Raw genomic sequence first — 15,964 nt, 5'->3', positions numbered from 1 at the left:
TACAGCAGCGCCGAGAACTCTATTGTTAGCGGAGCTATGAGGCCTGGGCTATCGACAGTCACGTGATCGCGGCGCATGTAGTAAAGCAGTGTTTCCCAAGCAGAGTGCCGCCAGCTGTTGCACAACTACAACTCCCAGCATGCCTGGGCAGCCAAGACACACTGTGAGTTGTAGTTGTGCAACAGCTGAAGGCACCCTGGTTGGGAAACACTGTAGTAAAGGAAGCCTTCACTTGGGGGATGTTAGTCCGGGTAACTAGGGAAATGTGTGTAAAATACAGGGAGGGGGGATAGCAGCGGTGCCTGGCAGGGCCACATTATATTAGAGCACTTTATTCCAAACAGTGTGGGAGATTAATCAAAACCCATAGCAACCAATCACATCACTGCTTTCATTTTTATAAAGGCTTCTGTAAAATAAAAGAAGCGATCTGATTGGTTTTTATGGGTAACTGGTCGACTTTTCCTCTGCACAAGTTTTGATGAATCTCCCCCTGTGTGTCTTGGCTGACCGGGAGTTGTAGTTTCGCAACAGCTGGAGGCACACTGTTTGGAAAACCCTGCAAGGGCTCGTTCACATAGACGTACCGGAGCGTATTTTATTCTGCGGATCCGCCAGCGATGGACCCTACAGTGCTGCCTCCATCTGTGCCTGCTCATAGCAGCAATCCGCCGCTACCAGCAGACAAGCTGCGATGTGCTAGTTGCGGCACGCATGCGCAGTATACTCGCACACATCGCGGCTGCTCTCGGCCTAGCTCAGGGAGAAGAGGGAGTGGGCGCGAAGTGTGCGAGTAAATTGCGCATGCCGCTATGAGTAAGTACAGCTGAAGGAAGCACTGTAGGGTATATCGTCAACAGATCCGCAGCATAAGATAAGCTGTGGATCCGTCCGTGTGAAAGTACCCTAAGGGTGCGTTCACACGGAGTAATTCAAGAGGAATTTACTCAAGTAATTCCTCTTGAATTTTCCTCTCCAAACTAATGCACATCCCCTCTGCCCATTAACTAATGTTATTTCTGCTGGCCTGTTCACACTGCGGAAATTCTGCTAGCGGAATTCCGACGCTGAATTCCGTTCCGCTTGAAGAAAGAACATGTTCATCCGACATCCTTTTCGCGCGGAATTCGCGCGCAATTTGCGCGGAAATGGCTGAAAAAACCTTCACTTTTTTCTCCCCCATGTCCGCGCGCAATTCTGCGCAAATTGCAAAAAAAAAAATTCTGCCTGTTAATTTTTCAGCCTGAATTACTCTTCATTTACTCCGTGTGAACGCACCCTAATAGGGAATTCCTGCAGAAATTCTTTGCAGTTTAGCACTTACTCTCTGGTCAGTCTTGTATGGAGCAATGTTAGACTGCCATTAAGGAAGCCTCCTACTGTAACTCCAAATCCCACAGTAAAACATGGAATGCTCTGTATGTATGATAGTATTCCCCTGAGAAACTGACCATTGATCATAGGACAGGGTGCCTACGTATGATGTAAACTGGAGCAGCAGACCTCATTTACTTCTATGTCTGAACTGAATTACCCAGTGACTCAGTTTGTGGCGTATCTGCTATTTTAAATGGACTCAAAAATGGGAGCGTTTGCGCTTTTTAAAAAGCGCACTAGGTGACAGTACGGCAGTAGAAGGGAATGGGGTCTGCTGCTCCCCTTAAAGGACATCTGCAGCATTACAAACACTTATCCCCTATCCTCAAGATAGGGGATAAGTGTTTGATCGGGTGGGGTCCAAACACTGGGGCCCCCAGCGATCTCCTGTACGGGGCCGCGGCTCTCCCGTGCAGGGGGTGTGCCAGCCGCAGCATGACGGTAGTATTCGTGCCTCCCTGCATCCCACATATAACTTAATGGGGACGGGGAGGAGACGTGGGCGTCACCGTCGACCTCTAGGTCGACGCTACGCGCCTTAGTGCTCACCATGAGCGTTTATGGCGGCGCCCCGTTAGGAGATCGGGGGGTCCCAGCGGTCGGACCCCCCGCGATCAAACACTTATCCCCTATCCTGTGGATAGGGGATAAGTGTAATGCCGCTGCAGTTGTCCTTTAACAGTATATGGCGGCATCCCATTTTCTGCGGGATGCCGACGGATACTTATACTAATTAGTGGGGCAGGAACGCAGAGGGGAATTTATCATTTAGGATCTAGTCTCCTTGTTGGGTTAGAACAGAAATGTTAAGGGGAATTTTCTGGGTGTATGCCAAATTCATTAAATGCCGGACGGCACGTGATAAACTTGTTGCACGGCCTAATCATGCTACCAGTTTAGATGCTTTTGTAGGGCTGGTGGGAGTTAGTCTGAGTTTGTGTGTAAAAGAGGCCATATGTGACAAAAAGTTGCACTTGATTAATCACTAATCACTATAAAAACTATTCTAAAACAGTCCACAATGTTGTTATGATTACCCTCCAAAGAAAAATGGAATGAAAAACACCATAAGGGTACCGTATATACTCGAGTATAAGCCGAGTTTTTCAGCACGATTTTCAGCCCCCTTATACTCGAGTGAACAAAAAAACACTTCTGGCTTAGCTGTGAGGGGATGGGCCAGGCCATCCATCTTCGGCCATCTATGCTGCAGGGACCGTTCGGTGGGGAGGGTTAGTCATTCCGGGCTTTCCATCTTCACCGGGAGGCCCTCTTCTCCGCTCCAGGCTGACCCCAAACTAGTGACGCTGCATTGGCGCCACCGCGCAGGGACGTTCATGAGCAGGGACGCCACGGACGTCTGCTGTGCATGGATGTCCCTGCGTGTCGTCGTCAACGCAACGTCACTAGTCCGTGGCCGGCCCGGAGCGGAGAAGAGGGCCTCCCGGTGAAGATGGGCATCCCCTAATGACTAACCCTCCCCACCGAACGGTCCCTGCAGCATAGATGGCCGAAGATGGACGGGCCGGACCAGCTCACCCTTCCTTCCCACCGAGAAAGCAACAACTGGTGAGGTGAGTAGAAAACAAAAGGGGGGTCTGGATGATGACGAAGGGATTGACAGGCGGTGATGATGACGAGGGGGATGATGACGAGGGGGATAATGACAGGGTGATGATGGTATAGTAAAGTCAATAACTTTTCCTAGGTTTTTGGGGTGAAATTAGGGGCCTCGGCTTATATTCGGAATGGCTACTATTCGAGTATATACGGTACGTTCACATGTACAGGATCTTGCACAGATTTGATGCGTAGGATTTGTAACTGACGATTAGAAGCTTTAGAAGCTGTGTTCAGTCATTTAGTTTACATTGAAATGTGCAGCAGAAAATCCTGTGCATCAAATCCTGCGATCCAAATCTGTGTACTTTTGAACGTACCCTTAATCTTTATTATATCAAAAAAAGAAAAATAAATATCCATAAAATAGAGTCGCTATGCACACAACTGGAAAATGCACATAGGTACATGTAACAAAGCGGCTCTTTAATGAAATGTACGTTGGGATAAGTGCACATGGGACTCGAATCTGCATTTGGCCTATAATTCCATCTTGTTTGTGGTATTTGTATTCTTCTATTCCTTTGTTATGCATATTCTGGTATATTCTGCCTTTACAATGCTGCTGCTTGTTTTATATTGTCTGTCCAGGAAAATACAGTCACTTCCTCTCCATTGTATTTTGTACCATCAGAAGCCAATGTTTTGTTGTACCTATGTGCATTTTTCGGTGATATGCATAGTGCTTCTATTTTATGGATACTTTTTTTTTATATGTGTTATAATAAAGATTAGTGTCTTTTTACATGAAATTATTGTTGTGCATTTTTCTTTGGGGGGTAATGTGTGCTTGTGCACAACTGTCTAATATTTGATTATGTTTTTGTTGGTGATAATGTGGTTATGATTCTAAAATGCTCTAAATGAAAAGCATGTTGCAGGGGAACTGGCTGTGACAATTTAGGAGACTAATTTTTAAGAAAAATAAGCAGGGAAAACAGCCCCCCAAATACTTTTAATAAGGCCAAAAGCTATTTTTCTAAGTCAGCACATCAAATCAATGGTGTGCATGTGCACCGAATAAACATGTATCCATATATATATATATATATATATATATATATAAAACAAACTCGCCACTGCTGCACCATTTAGGCATACCCAATTGACAGCAATACTTCCTCAATCTGTCAGTTGACTATCCCAATAGTGGTGCTCACTGGACAATTGCTGACAGTTCATAGATAACTTTTCCACAAAAGAATAAAATCAGGGCACTCACCACTGTGGATGCTTTAATCTTTACTAACAAAACGAACATCCGTGCATGTACTGTAAGACGGACGCGGACAAACAGTCACAGGGGTTGTCTTTCTGGGTTGCCATTTTGCACTCTGCGTCGCCCAGTAAGATTTCCCCTGTGATCGTTAGTCCATGTCCATCCTACATGCATTGATGTTTGTTTTGTAAGTTTTAGTGGGAAAGTTACATGTGCACCAAAATGTCATGCAATGCACAAATAAATTGTGTAAATGTAAAGTTTTTAATACCCCACTGCAAAGCACAGTTGGAGATTTGTTCTACTACAGCACTTTTTAGAAAAGCCCTTACAAACACTTCATGTAAAAAGGCACAACATTTTGGCACAATTAAAGGGGTTATCCAGGAAAAAACTTTTTTTTTATATATCAACTGGCTCCAGAAAGTTAAACAGATTTGTAATAATCTGTATAATTATCATAATCATCCAATTATATCATATCATAATAATCCAATAATTATCAGGTGCTGAAGTTGAGTTGTTCTTTTCTGTCTGGTAACAGTGCTCTCTGCTGACATCTCTGCTTGTCTCAGGAACTGCACAGATTAGAAGAGGTTTGCTATGGGGATTTGCTTCTACTCTGGACAGTTCCCGAGACAGGTATCATCAGAGAGCACTTAGACAGAAAAGAACAACTCAACTTCAGCAGCTCATAAATACTGAAAAAAATAAGACTTTTTAATAGAAGTAATTTACAAATATTTATACCCCTCTTTCTTTGTACCTAATTTACAAATATGTTTGACTTTCTGGAGCCAGTTGATATATATAAAAAAAAGTTTTTTTTCCTGGATAACCCCTTTAAGTCATTGCGCAATTTTCCCCTATGAGCAGAATCTACACATTTAAAAAAATAAATGAGAAAATGTGCACTTTTTTGTACCCACTTGTAGTTTTGGAATACTTGGCTACGTTTTGAAATACTTATCTTAATTCTGCGATGTGTAAGTGGTCGTATGCCCCATGAAATCTTTCCACTTACAGTAGTTAAAGTTCTCGATATATATAATTAGAAGATTCTTCCAATGGTCAATAGGCACAAATTGAAAAAAAGAAAATGCATGCCACCCAAACAGAAGTAAAAATGACTCTTATGGTTTCCAGCAGGGAGGTATAGATATGGACATGTTTACCGTGTAGGCTGAGAACGTTTCCATTTCCATTGTGAACAGAAGCTTAGGGCCCTGTTACTCTTGGTGACTGTCAGCCTGTTTGATGCAGGGATTAGCAAATCACATGGTTTCGACCTGTCAAAACATTCTCGGTAGTCTGCTGCACATCACTTCTGTAAAAAAGTGGATGTGCTGTCAACGAATGATAGAAGTAAAGGTCCACATATTTGATCCAGTGATAATTTGTGTGGCTCTGCACACCTGATAACTGAGCTGTAAATAAGGCACCTTAACCCCTTAAGGAGCTTTGACGTACGTGTACGTCATGACAACCTGGTACTTAAGGACCCATGACGTACGCGTACGTCATGGAGAATTCCTGCGCCTGCCGCGTGCCAGGTGGGGATCAGACCGGGATGCCTGCTGAAATCATTCAGCAGGCATCCCGTGCAAACGCCCAAGGGAGTCATCAGATCCCCCCATATCAGCGATCGCGGCAAATCGCAAGTGAATTCACACTTGCGATGTGCGCGATTCCGGGTCATTACGGGTCTATAGTGACCCGGAATATAAGGGGGATTGCGGTTGTCTAAGACACCCATGATCCCCCTGAAAGCATAGGAGTGAGGTGGCAGGGGTGCCACCCCTCCTATCCCTGCTATTGGTTGTCTAGACGCGACCACCAATAGCAGATCGGGGGCGTGCGGGATAACTTTCGTTTTCCCCGTCCTGCCCACCCACAATAGACGGGGCAGAACAGGGAACGAAAGGAGACCGGCGCCGAAGATCCACTTACCGATCCGGGCAGGCGACGGAGATCGGCGGGCGGCGATGACGTGCGGCTGGATCCGACGGAAGCCGGTGAGTTGCCTAGCAACATCTGGAGGGTACAGTTTGAGACCATTATACAGTGGTCCCTAAACTGTAGCCCTCCAGATGTTGCAAAACTACAACTCCCAGCATGAACAGACAGCAGTTTGGGCATGCTGGAATATGTAGTTTTGCAACAGCTGGAGGGCTACAGTTTGAGACCACTATATAGTGGTCCCTAAACTGTAGCCCTCCAGATCTTTCAAAACTACAACTCCTAGCATGCCCAAACAACTGTTTGCTGTCTGGGCATGCTGGAATTTGTAGTTTTGCAACAGCTGGAGGACCACAGTTTGGAGATCACTTAGCAGTGTTCTCTAAAACTGAAGCCCTCCAGATGTTGCAAAACTGCAAATCCCAGCATACACAGACAGCAAACAGCTGTCTCGGCATGCTGGGGGTTGTAGTTGCGTATCTCCAGCTATTGCATAACTACATCTCCCAGCATGCCCTTCGGCGATCAGTACATGCCGGGAGTTGTAGTTTTGCAACAGCTGGAGGCACACTGGTTGGAGAATACTGAGTTAGGTAACAGAACCTAACTGAAGGTTTTCCAACCAGTGTGTCTCCAGCTGTCTCAAAAGTACAACTCCCAGCATGCACGGTCTGTCAGTACATGCTGGGAGTTGTAGTTTTGAAACAGCTGGAGGTTTGCACCCCCCCCCCCCCCCATGTGAACGTACAGGGTACATTCACACGGGCAGGTTTACAGTAAGTTTCCTGCTTCAAGTTTGGGCTGCGGCAAATTTTTCAAGGCAGCGCAAACTCCTAGCAGGAAACTCAACGTAACACGCCAGTGCGAATGTGCCCTAAAAACACTACACTAACACATAATAAAGGGTAAAACACTACATATACACCCCTTATACTGTCCCCCCCAATAAAAGTGAAAAAACGTATTGTATGGCAGTGTTTCCAAAACGGAGCCTCCAGCTGTTGCAAAACAACAACTCCCAGCATTTCCGGACAGCCACTGACTGTCCAGGCATGCTGGGAATTTAGCAACAGCTGGAGGCACCCTGTTCAGGAATCACTGGCGTAGAATACCCCTATGTTCACCCCTATGCGATCCCTAATTTAGTCCTCAAATGCGCATGGCGCTCTCTCACTTCGGAGCCCTGTCGTATTTCAAGGAAACAGTTTAGGGCCACATATGGGGTATCTCCGTACTCGGGAGAAATTGCACTACAAATTTTGGGGGGCTTTTTCTCCTTTTACCCCTTATGAAAAGGAAAAGTTGGGGCTACACCAGCTTGTTAGTGTAAAAAAAGAAAAAATGTTACACTAGCATGCTGGTGTTGCCCCATACTTTTTATTTTCACAAGCGTTAAAAGGAAAAAAAGACCCTCAAAATTTGTAACGCAATTTCTCCTGAGTACGGAAATACCCCATATGTGGGCGTAAAATCCTCCGCAGACGCACAACAAGGCTCAGGATTGAGAGCGCACCATGTACATTTGAGGCCTAAATTGGTGATTTGCACAGGGGTGGCCGATTTTACAGCGGTTCTGACATAAACGCAAAAAAATTAATACCGATATGTGACCCCATTTTGGAAACTACACCCCTCACGTAATGTAATAAGGGGTACAGTGAGCATTTACGCCCCACAGGTGTCTGGCAGATTTTTGGAACAGTGGTTTGTGAAAATGAAAAATGTAATTTTTAATTTGCACAGCCCACTGTTCCAAAGATCTGTCAAACGCCAGTGGGGTGTAAATACTCACTGCACCCCTTATTAAATTCTGTGAGGGGTGTAGTTAACAAAATAGGGTCACATGTGGGGGGGGGTGTCCACTGTTCTGGCACCACGGGGGGCTTTGTAAACGCACATGGCCCCTGACTTCCATTCCAAACAATTTTTTTCCCAAAAGCTCAATGGCGCTCCTTCTCTTCTGAGCATTGTAGTGCGCCAGCAGAGCACTTGACGTCCACACATGGGGTATTTCTATACTCAGAAGAGATGGGGTTTCAAATTTTGGGGGGCATTTTGTCCCATTACCCCTTGTAAAAATGTTAAATTTGAGGGAAAAGTAGCATTTTAGTGAAAAAATAATAATTTACACATCCAACTTTCACGAAAAGTCGTCAAACACCTGTGGGGTGTTAAGGCTCACTGGACCCCTTGTTACGTGCCTTAAAGGGTGTAGTTTCCAAAATAGTATGCCATGGTTTTTTTTTTTGCTGTTCTGGCTCCATAGGGGCTTCTGAAATGTGATATGCCCCCCCAAAAACCATTTCAGAAAAACTCACTCTCCAAAATCCCACTGTCGCTCCTTCCCTTTTGAGCCCTCTACTGCGCCCGCTGAACACTTGACGTACACATTTTCTTAGAAATTGGGTTACACATTTTAGGAAGATTTCTCTCCTTTTACCCCTTGTAAAAATTCAATAACTGGGTCTAAAAGAACATGCCAGTGTAAAAAATGAAGATTTAGAATTTTCTCCTTCAATTTGCTGCTATTCCTGTGAAACACCTAAAGGGTTAACAAACCTTTTGAATACTTTGAGGGGTGCAGTTTTCATAATGGGGTCATTTGTGGGGTATTTCTAATAAGAAGGCCCTTCAAATCCACTTCAAAACAGAACTGGTCCCTGAAAAATTTTGATTTTGAAAATTTTGTGAAAAAATGGAAAATTGATGCTGAACTTTGAAGCCCTCTGGTGTCTTCCAAAAGTAAAAACATGTCAATTTTATGATGCAAACACAAAGTAGACATATTGTATATGTGAATCAATATATCATTTATTTGGGATATTCAATTTCCTTATAAGCAGAGAGCTTCAAAGTAAAAAAAAACATTTTCAATTTTTTCATCAAATTTTGGAATTTTTCACCAAGAAATGATGCAAATCGACAACATTTTACCACTAACATAGTTTTTTCGTGACATATTCTACTCTATCTCGGAATCAGAATGAAAGGTAAAAGCATCCCAGAGTTATTAATGTTTAAAGTGACAGTGGTCAGATGGGCAAAAAATGGCCGTGTCCTACAGTGAAAATTGGCTGGGTCCTTAAGGGGTTAAAGGGGTACTCCGGTGCTTACACATCTTATCCCCTATCCAAAGGATAGGGGATAAGATACCTGATCGCGGGGGTCCCGCCCCTGGGGACCCCCGGGATCTTGCACGTGGCTCCCCGTTTGTAATCAGTCCCTGGAGTGTGTTCGCTCCGGCTCTGATTACCGGCAACCACATGGACCCCGTGTGACGTCACGCTCCGCCCCTCAATACAAGCCTACGCGAGGGGGCGTGACAGCTATGCAGGGACTGATTACAATCGAACGGGGTGCCGCGTGCAAGATCCCGGGGGTCCCCAGCGGCGGGACTCCTGCGATCAGGAATCTTATCTTTTGGATAGGGGATAAGATGTGTAAGCACCGGAGTACCCCTTTAAACATTAGACAGCAGTCTGTTCATGTTATACTACCCTTATCCAACCAATAGATAATAATCATAAACCCTTAGTCTCCTCTAACGTCTCCAGCTGTGAGTGTAGAACTAGGTCAGGACAAGAAGTTTCTTATAGCAAGCACATACGGCATCTCACATGAGTTTGTCCATCTTCACATTTTGTCAGTATTTATTATATATTTTCATGTGACACTACTGAAGAAATGACCCTCTGCTACAATGTAAAGTTTACACTTGGTCAAACTGCCACACTGCGTTTTTTTTATAAACTCACTTGGTGTTTTGGGGTTTGGCAATTTTCTCCCTCCTCTTGGGGGTTAATGCTAGCTCTTTTATGGGCTCACAACAAGCCCCAGCTTAGTGAAGGATTCAGTCTATAAGACGGCTTTCGCTACTAAGCCTGTAAAGTAAATTTAAAAAAACATAACACATTTTTCAAAAAACTTATTTTAAAGAACACTCCCTCACAGCCCTTGTTAAAGGGGTACTACGGTGGAAAACTTTTTTTTTTTCTAAATGAACTGGTGCCAGAAAGTTAAACAGATTTGTAAATTACTTCTATTACAAATACTTATTCCTTTTAGTAGCTGTATGCTGCAAAGGAAATTCTTTACTTTTTTAATTTCTTTTTTGTGTTGTCCACAGTGCTCTCTGCTGACACCTCTGTCCATGTCAAGAACTGTCCAGAGTAGCATAGGTTTGCTATGGGAATTTTCTTCCTGCTCTGGACAGTTCCTGATACGGGCATCAGGTGTCAGCAGAGAGCACTGTGGACAAGACAAAAATAAATAAATAAAGATTGTCCTCTGTTTCAAACAGCTGCTAAAAAGTACTGAATGGATTAAGATTTTTAATAGAAGTCATTTACAAATCTGTTTAACTTTCATGTACATATAACTTTAATCACAATGCTGGAACTTGTAGTCCAAAAATAGGATTTTAAATCCAAACGAGGGGTGCTTAGCTCTATTATTTGTGACACAAATAATAATAAGAACAAAATTCAGCCTACGTGTCCAGGCTGTATATTTATTTTTCAGAACAAGAAAAAGATATACACAATAAACAATATGAAGGAATATACAAATATCCCAACTTTGTCATATTGGCTTTTTTATGTTTACATGCACAGAAAGCAACCCGCTATGTAAGCAAATGTTGTTTTTGTTCTGGTTACTAGGGCTGCATTCAAGCATATGGACAGATATATACTGCTAATCTATACACACACATATATATATATTTATGTAGAAATCCAAGGAAAGAAGGCAAAAAGCGTCACTCCAACGTTTAAAAGTGAAAAAATAGTGCTTTTTATTCACCCATCACATCTGCAACGTTTCAACCCTCTCAGTGGGGTCTTTTTCAAGCATACAACAGTGTACATGTGCTACATATTTATAAGGTCATCAATTTACAATGACAAGCCCACAACTGGGTGGATACAGTGACCATCATAAAACAGTGTAAACAATACAAATAACTCATCATCAAACAATCATTACAAGTGTTACATTATTAAAGTGCATATAGGCATGAATTACAGTCAAATTCTCAAAACTTACACTGTGAATCTATATAAATTATTAATTAGGGGGAGTTACCTTCCGTCCATATTGTCTACCATTCACCACAATCGCGTGTTCCCCAGCCGTTTGTAAACAATGCTGGTGTGCAAGGATGGAAGTGCACAAGTCACATGATGCATTACATCATGCGGTCATGTGACTCGGGAGCCTCTCATTCCCGAGTCTGCGCATAGAGTTCCTTACTGCGCAGTTCTCAAAGAATCAAGTCATACCTGCGGGTGCGGCCCCCGTGCACATGATCCCGCGGGCCACGCAAGTCACGTGACCCACGGGATCACATGACACAAGGACCACCCACCACAGGCGTCTACATCCCTGTAAATTCCCAAGCGGCCATCTTGTCTCAGGGCAAAAGAAAGGGCAAACTATATTCTCAATTTGAACTGGACAATTCCATCCATCACTATATTTCCCACAGGAAGTTGATTATTTCTTATTATAACATACACAGGGGGGCTGGCCAGTAACACAATCACTATGTAGCATGTCTCTCGCATACTCCCCATATATAATGGAGAATAATGCAATGAGGCAACGGACTATGGATGGTCAGTGTCTCAAGAGTGTATATAACATCTCCTAACCCACCTAGACCCCATAGGTCCTCTCTACAATCCATCAAGGCCCACCACCCCCACCCCCATACATACACCTCCTGTGGTAAAGAAAGTTTTTTCTTTTATTTCTTACAAAGATGGCATATAATGGAAAAAATAAAAAAGAGGAAAAAAGGCTCCACAAAGTACACATTAACCGAACCATGCACATACATCACAAGAAAAAATACTAATAATCATAAAGTGCACATTTTTCGTCCAAGCCGACCAGAGCCAACAAGATGGAATCCACGCCGGTGAATGTTCATGGACGTTCAAGGTAAGTACCTAAAAACAGACGAATATCAAAAATTATTTATATATTACAATACAGAACTATATACAAAATGTACAGATCCACAATCAATAAATAAATAAATATTTATAAATTGACTCACTAATTCATGCTACATATAGTGTAAGTGATATGCATCGTGTAGCATAAATAAAGTGTAAGTGATATCCCAGGTGTAAAAAATAAAAATATATATATATACTATAGAGGATTGGACAAATATATACAGAAGTATAAAAGTACAAAAACTACAAAATTTACAAAAAGACTCTAAGGGGAGGTCTATATTCAAGCCATATGGCTGTAAAGTGTTCAGCTTTTTTATCCACATTACCTCCCTTTACTTCAGGGCCTTCTCTCTATCTCCCCCTCTCTTGGACAGCGGAATTGAATCTATAATACTAAATTTCAACTCATCAATATATATATATAATCCACACTCCAGGAAACAGCACCATTCACCAGGTCCGGTTTATTTGCAGACTTTGAAAACTTATAGCATCAGAGCATATACACATGCGACGTTTCGGCTAGTGAGCCTTTTTCAAGGCTCACTAGCCTAAATGTCGCATTTGTATATGCTCTGATGCAATACGTTTTTAAAGTCTGCAACTAAACCGGACCTGGTGAATGGTGCTGTTTCCTGGAGTGTAGATTATGGATTCAACCCGGTATTTGGCAAGTGGGTGGATTACTTGCACCTCACTGGTGATTGTCCTGTGCTGATTCTTCTACATTGGACTATATATAGATATATGTATAACACCTTTCCTGGTTGCTGATATAGGGCTTATAACGTAGCAAAACTGAAAAACTAGTCTTAAAATAGGCACTGCATATCTTGTGCTGCTTTACCAAAAGAAGGGACTCTTTTCCAATCATTAAAGGGGTTATCCAGGAAAAAAAATTTTTTTTATCTATATCAACTGGCTCCAGAAAGTTTTGTAAATTACTGGAGATGAAACAGATTTGTAAATTACTTCTATTAAAAAATCATAATCCTTTCAGTACTTATGAGCTGCTGAAGTTGAGTTGTTCTTTTCTGTCTAAGTGCTCTCTGATGACACGTGTCTCGGGAGCTGTCCAGAGTTGAAGCAAATTCCCATAACAAACCTATTCTGCTCTGTGCAGTTCCTGATACAAGCAGAGATGTCAGCAAAGAGCACTGTTGCCAGACAGAAAAGATCAACTCAACTTCAGCAGCTGATAATTATTGGAAGGATTAAGATTTTTTTTATAGAAGTAATTTACAAATCTGTTTAACTTTCTGAAGCCAGTTGATCTAAAAAAATAAATAAATAAAAAAAAAAAGTTTTTCCTGGAATACCCCTTTAAAAGCCTTTGGTACCTAAAAAAATCACTTAATTTATAACAAACTTTGCATGAATTCATAATACAACCAAATATACAAAAAACAACTTTGTAATAACCAGTGTTTTTATTAGAAAAATACATCTTTCTTCACATATTAGGCTCCTCCTTTTCTCCCTCCATCTTTCTTCCAAAACTCATGAATCACTCTGAGTGACTAGACCAGTGATTCCCAACCGCGGTGCCGCGGCACACGTGTGTGCCGTTCAGCACTGCCCGTGGTGCTGCGGGATTTTGCCGTGATTTTTTTATTTTTTACTATTGTTTTTTTTTAAATGTCCCTCCCCGGCCTGATGGCGGAGGGGGGGAGTCTGCGTGCGCACTGCGCGCACAGCGTCCCCCTGCATCTCCTGTGTTCCCCTCCTTACCCCTCTGTTCCCTGTGTCCCCCGCGTCCCCCTCCTTCACTCTCCGTCTCCTGCGTCCCCCTCCGTCCCCCTCTCCCTTGTGGCGCAGTGAGCCGGAAATGGTGCCCTGGGGCGGAACGAGCTGCACCTGCGCCGGACTCCAGTGCCTCCTGTGGAACTGCAAGCTGCGCGGGCCGGCTTGCTTATGGTACCGTACCCTTTCCACCCCTCTGTTCACCTTCTCAACCCTGTCTAAATCCCCCCACCGTCACCCAAGTACACCCTCTACCCCTCCCCCCCCGTCACTCATGTCCACCCCCCCCCCTGTCAGCCATGTCTGCCTTGTCTACCTCCCTGTCCATCTCTATCACCCATGTCCACCCCCCCCTGTCACCCATGTATTCCCTCCGTCACCCATGTAATCCCTCCGTCACCCATGTCCACCCCCCCCAGTCACCCATGTCCACCCCCCCCAGTCACCCATGTCCACCCCCCCCTGTCACCCATGCCCGTCCCCCTGTCAGCCATGTCCGCCTGGTCCACCTCCCTGTCCACCCCCCTGTCACCCATGTCCACCCCCCCCTGTCACCCATGTAATCCCTCCCTGTCACCCATGTAATCCCTCCCTGTCACCCATGTCCACCCCCCCTGTCACCCATGTCCACCCCCCCTGTCACCCATGTAATCCCTCCCTGTCACCCATGTCCACCCCCCCAGTCACCCATGTCCACCCCCCCAGTCACCCATGTCCACCCCCCCTGGCCATCTCTGTCACCCATATCCACCCCCCCTGTCACCCATGTCCACCCTCCCTGTCACCCATGTCCACCCTCCCTGTCACCCATGTAATCCCTCCCTGTCACCCATGTAATCCCTCCCTGTCACCCATGTCCACCCCCCCTGTAACCCATGTCCACCCCCCCCTGTCACCCATGTCCACCCCCCCTGTCACCCATGTCCACCCCCCCCTGTCAGCCATGTCTGCCTTGTCCACCTCCCTGTCCATCTCTATCACCCATGTCCACCCCCCCCTGTCACCCATGTAATCCCTCCCTGTCACCCATGTCCACCCCCCCAGTCACCCATGTCCACCCCCCCTGGCCATCTCTATCACCCATGTCCACCCCCCCGTCACCCATGTCCACCCCCCCTGTCACCCATGTCCACCCCCCCTGTCACCCATGTCCACCCCCCCTGTCACCCATGTCCACCACCCCCTGTCACCCATGTAATCCCTCCCTGTCACCCATGTCCGCCTTGTCCACCTCCCTGTCCATCTCTATCACCCATGTCCACCCCCCCTGTCACCCATGTCCACCCCCCTGTCACCCATGTCCACCCCCTCAGTCACCCATGTCCACCCCCTCAGTCACCCATGTCCACCCCCCCGTCAGCCATGTCCGCCTTGTCCACCTCCCTGTCCATCTCTATCACCCATGTCCACCCCCCCCGTCACCCATGTCCACCCCCCCGTCACCCATGTCCACCCCCCCGTCACCCATGTCCACCCCCCCCGTCACCCATGTCCACCCCCCCCGTCACCCATGTCCACCCCCCCCCACCCATGTCCACCCCCCCCCCCCGTCACCCATGTCCACCCCCCCGTCACCCATGTCCACCCCCCGTCACCCATGTCCACCCTCCCCGTCACCCATGTCCACCCTCCCCGTCACCCATGTCCACCCTCCCCGTCACCCATGTCCACCCTCCCCGTCACCCATGTCCACCCTTCCCGTCACCCATGCCCACCCTTCCCTGTCACTCATGTCCACCCTTGCCTGTCACTCATGTCCACCCTTGCCTGTCACCCATGTTCACCTTCCTGTCACCCATGTCAACCCCCCATCACTCATGTCCACCCTCCTGTCATCCATGTCTGCCTTGTCCACTCCCCTGTCCATCCCTGTCACTCATGTTTACCACCCTGTCTACCCCCGTAGTCTACTCTGTCACCCATGTCCACCCTCCTGTTCACCCATCTGTCCCTTTGTTACCCCAGTCCACCCCTCTCTGTCACTCCTGTCCCTCTTTTACCCCCTTGTCCACCCCTCTGACCCCCTGTCTCCCCTGTCCACCCTCCTGTCACCCATGTCCACCCCCTGTCCTCCCCT

General features: G+C 45.6%; 1 protein-coding gene across 2 annotated transcripts in view; it reads right to left on the bottom strand.

Annotated features, from left to right (window-relative positions):
* The window catches only part of SUPT4H1 (SPT4 homolog, DSIF elongation factor subunit), a 23,603-nt gene extending 18,167 nt beyond the window's left edge, over positions 1-5,436 (bottom strand). The window contains exon 1 of one of the 2 annotated variants that reach the window (XM_056558560.1): positions 5,392-5,436. In XM_056558560.1, coding sequence (XP_056414535.1) covers positions 5,392-5,421 — 30 coding nt within the window. In that variant the 5' untranslated portion in view covers positions 5,422-5,436. Of the gene's footprint in view, positions 1-587; positions 666-5,391 lie in introns of those variants that run through there. The other variant, XM_056558558.1, reaches the window with a different exon arrangement.
* Positions 5,437-15,964: the final 10,528 nt, after the last annotated feature.

Source organism: Hyla sarda, chromosome 2, assembly GCF_029499605.1.
Source record: "Hyla sarda isolate aHylSar1 chromosome 2, aHylSar1.hap1, whole genome shotgun sequence".
In the NCBI taxonomy this organism is placed as follows: Eukaryota; Metazoa; Chordata; class Amphibia; order Anura; family Hylidae; genus Hyla; species Hyla sarda.
Note: the sequence above shows the minus strand (reverse complement) of the source record. Positions and strands in the feature narration are given on the sequence as shown.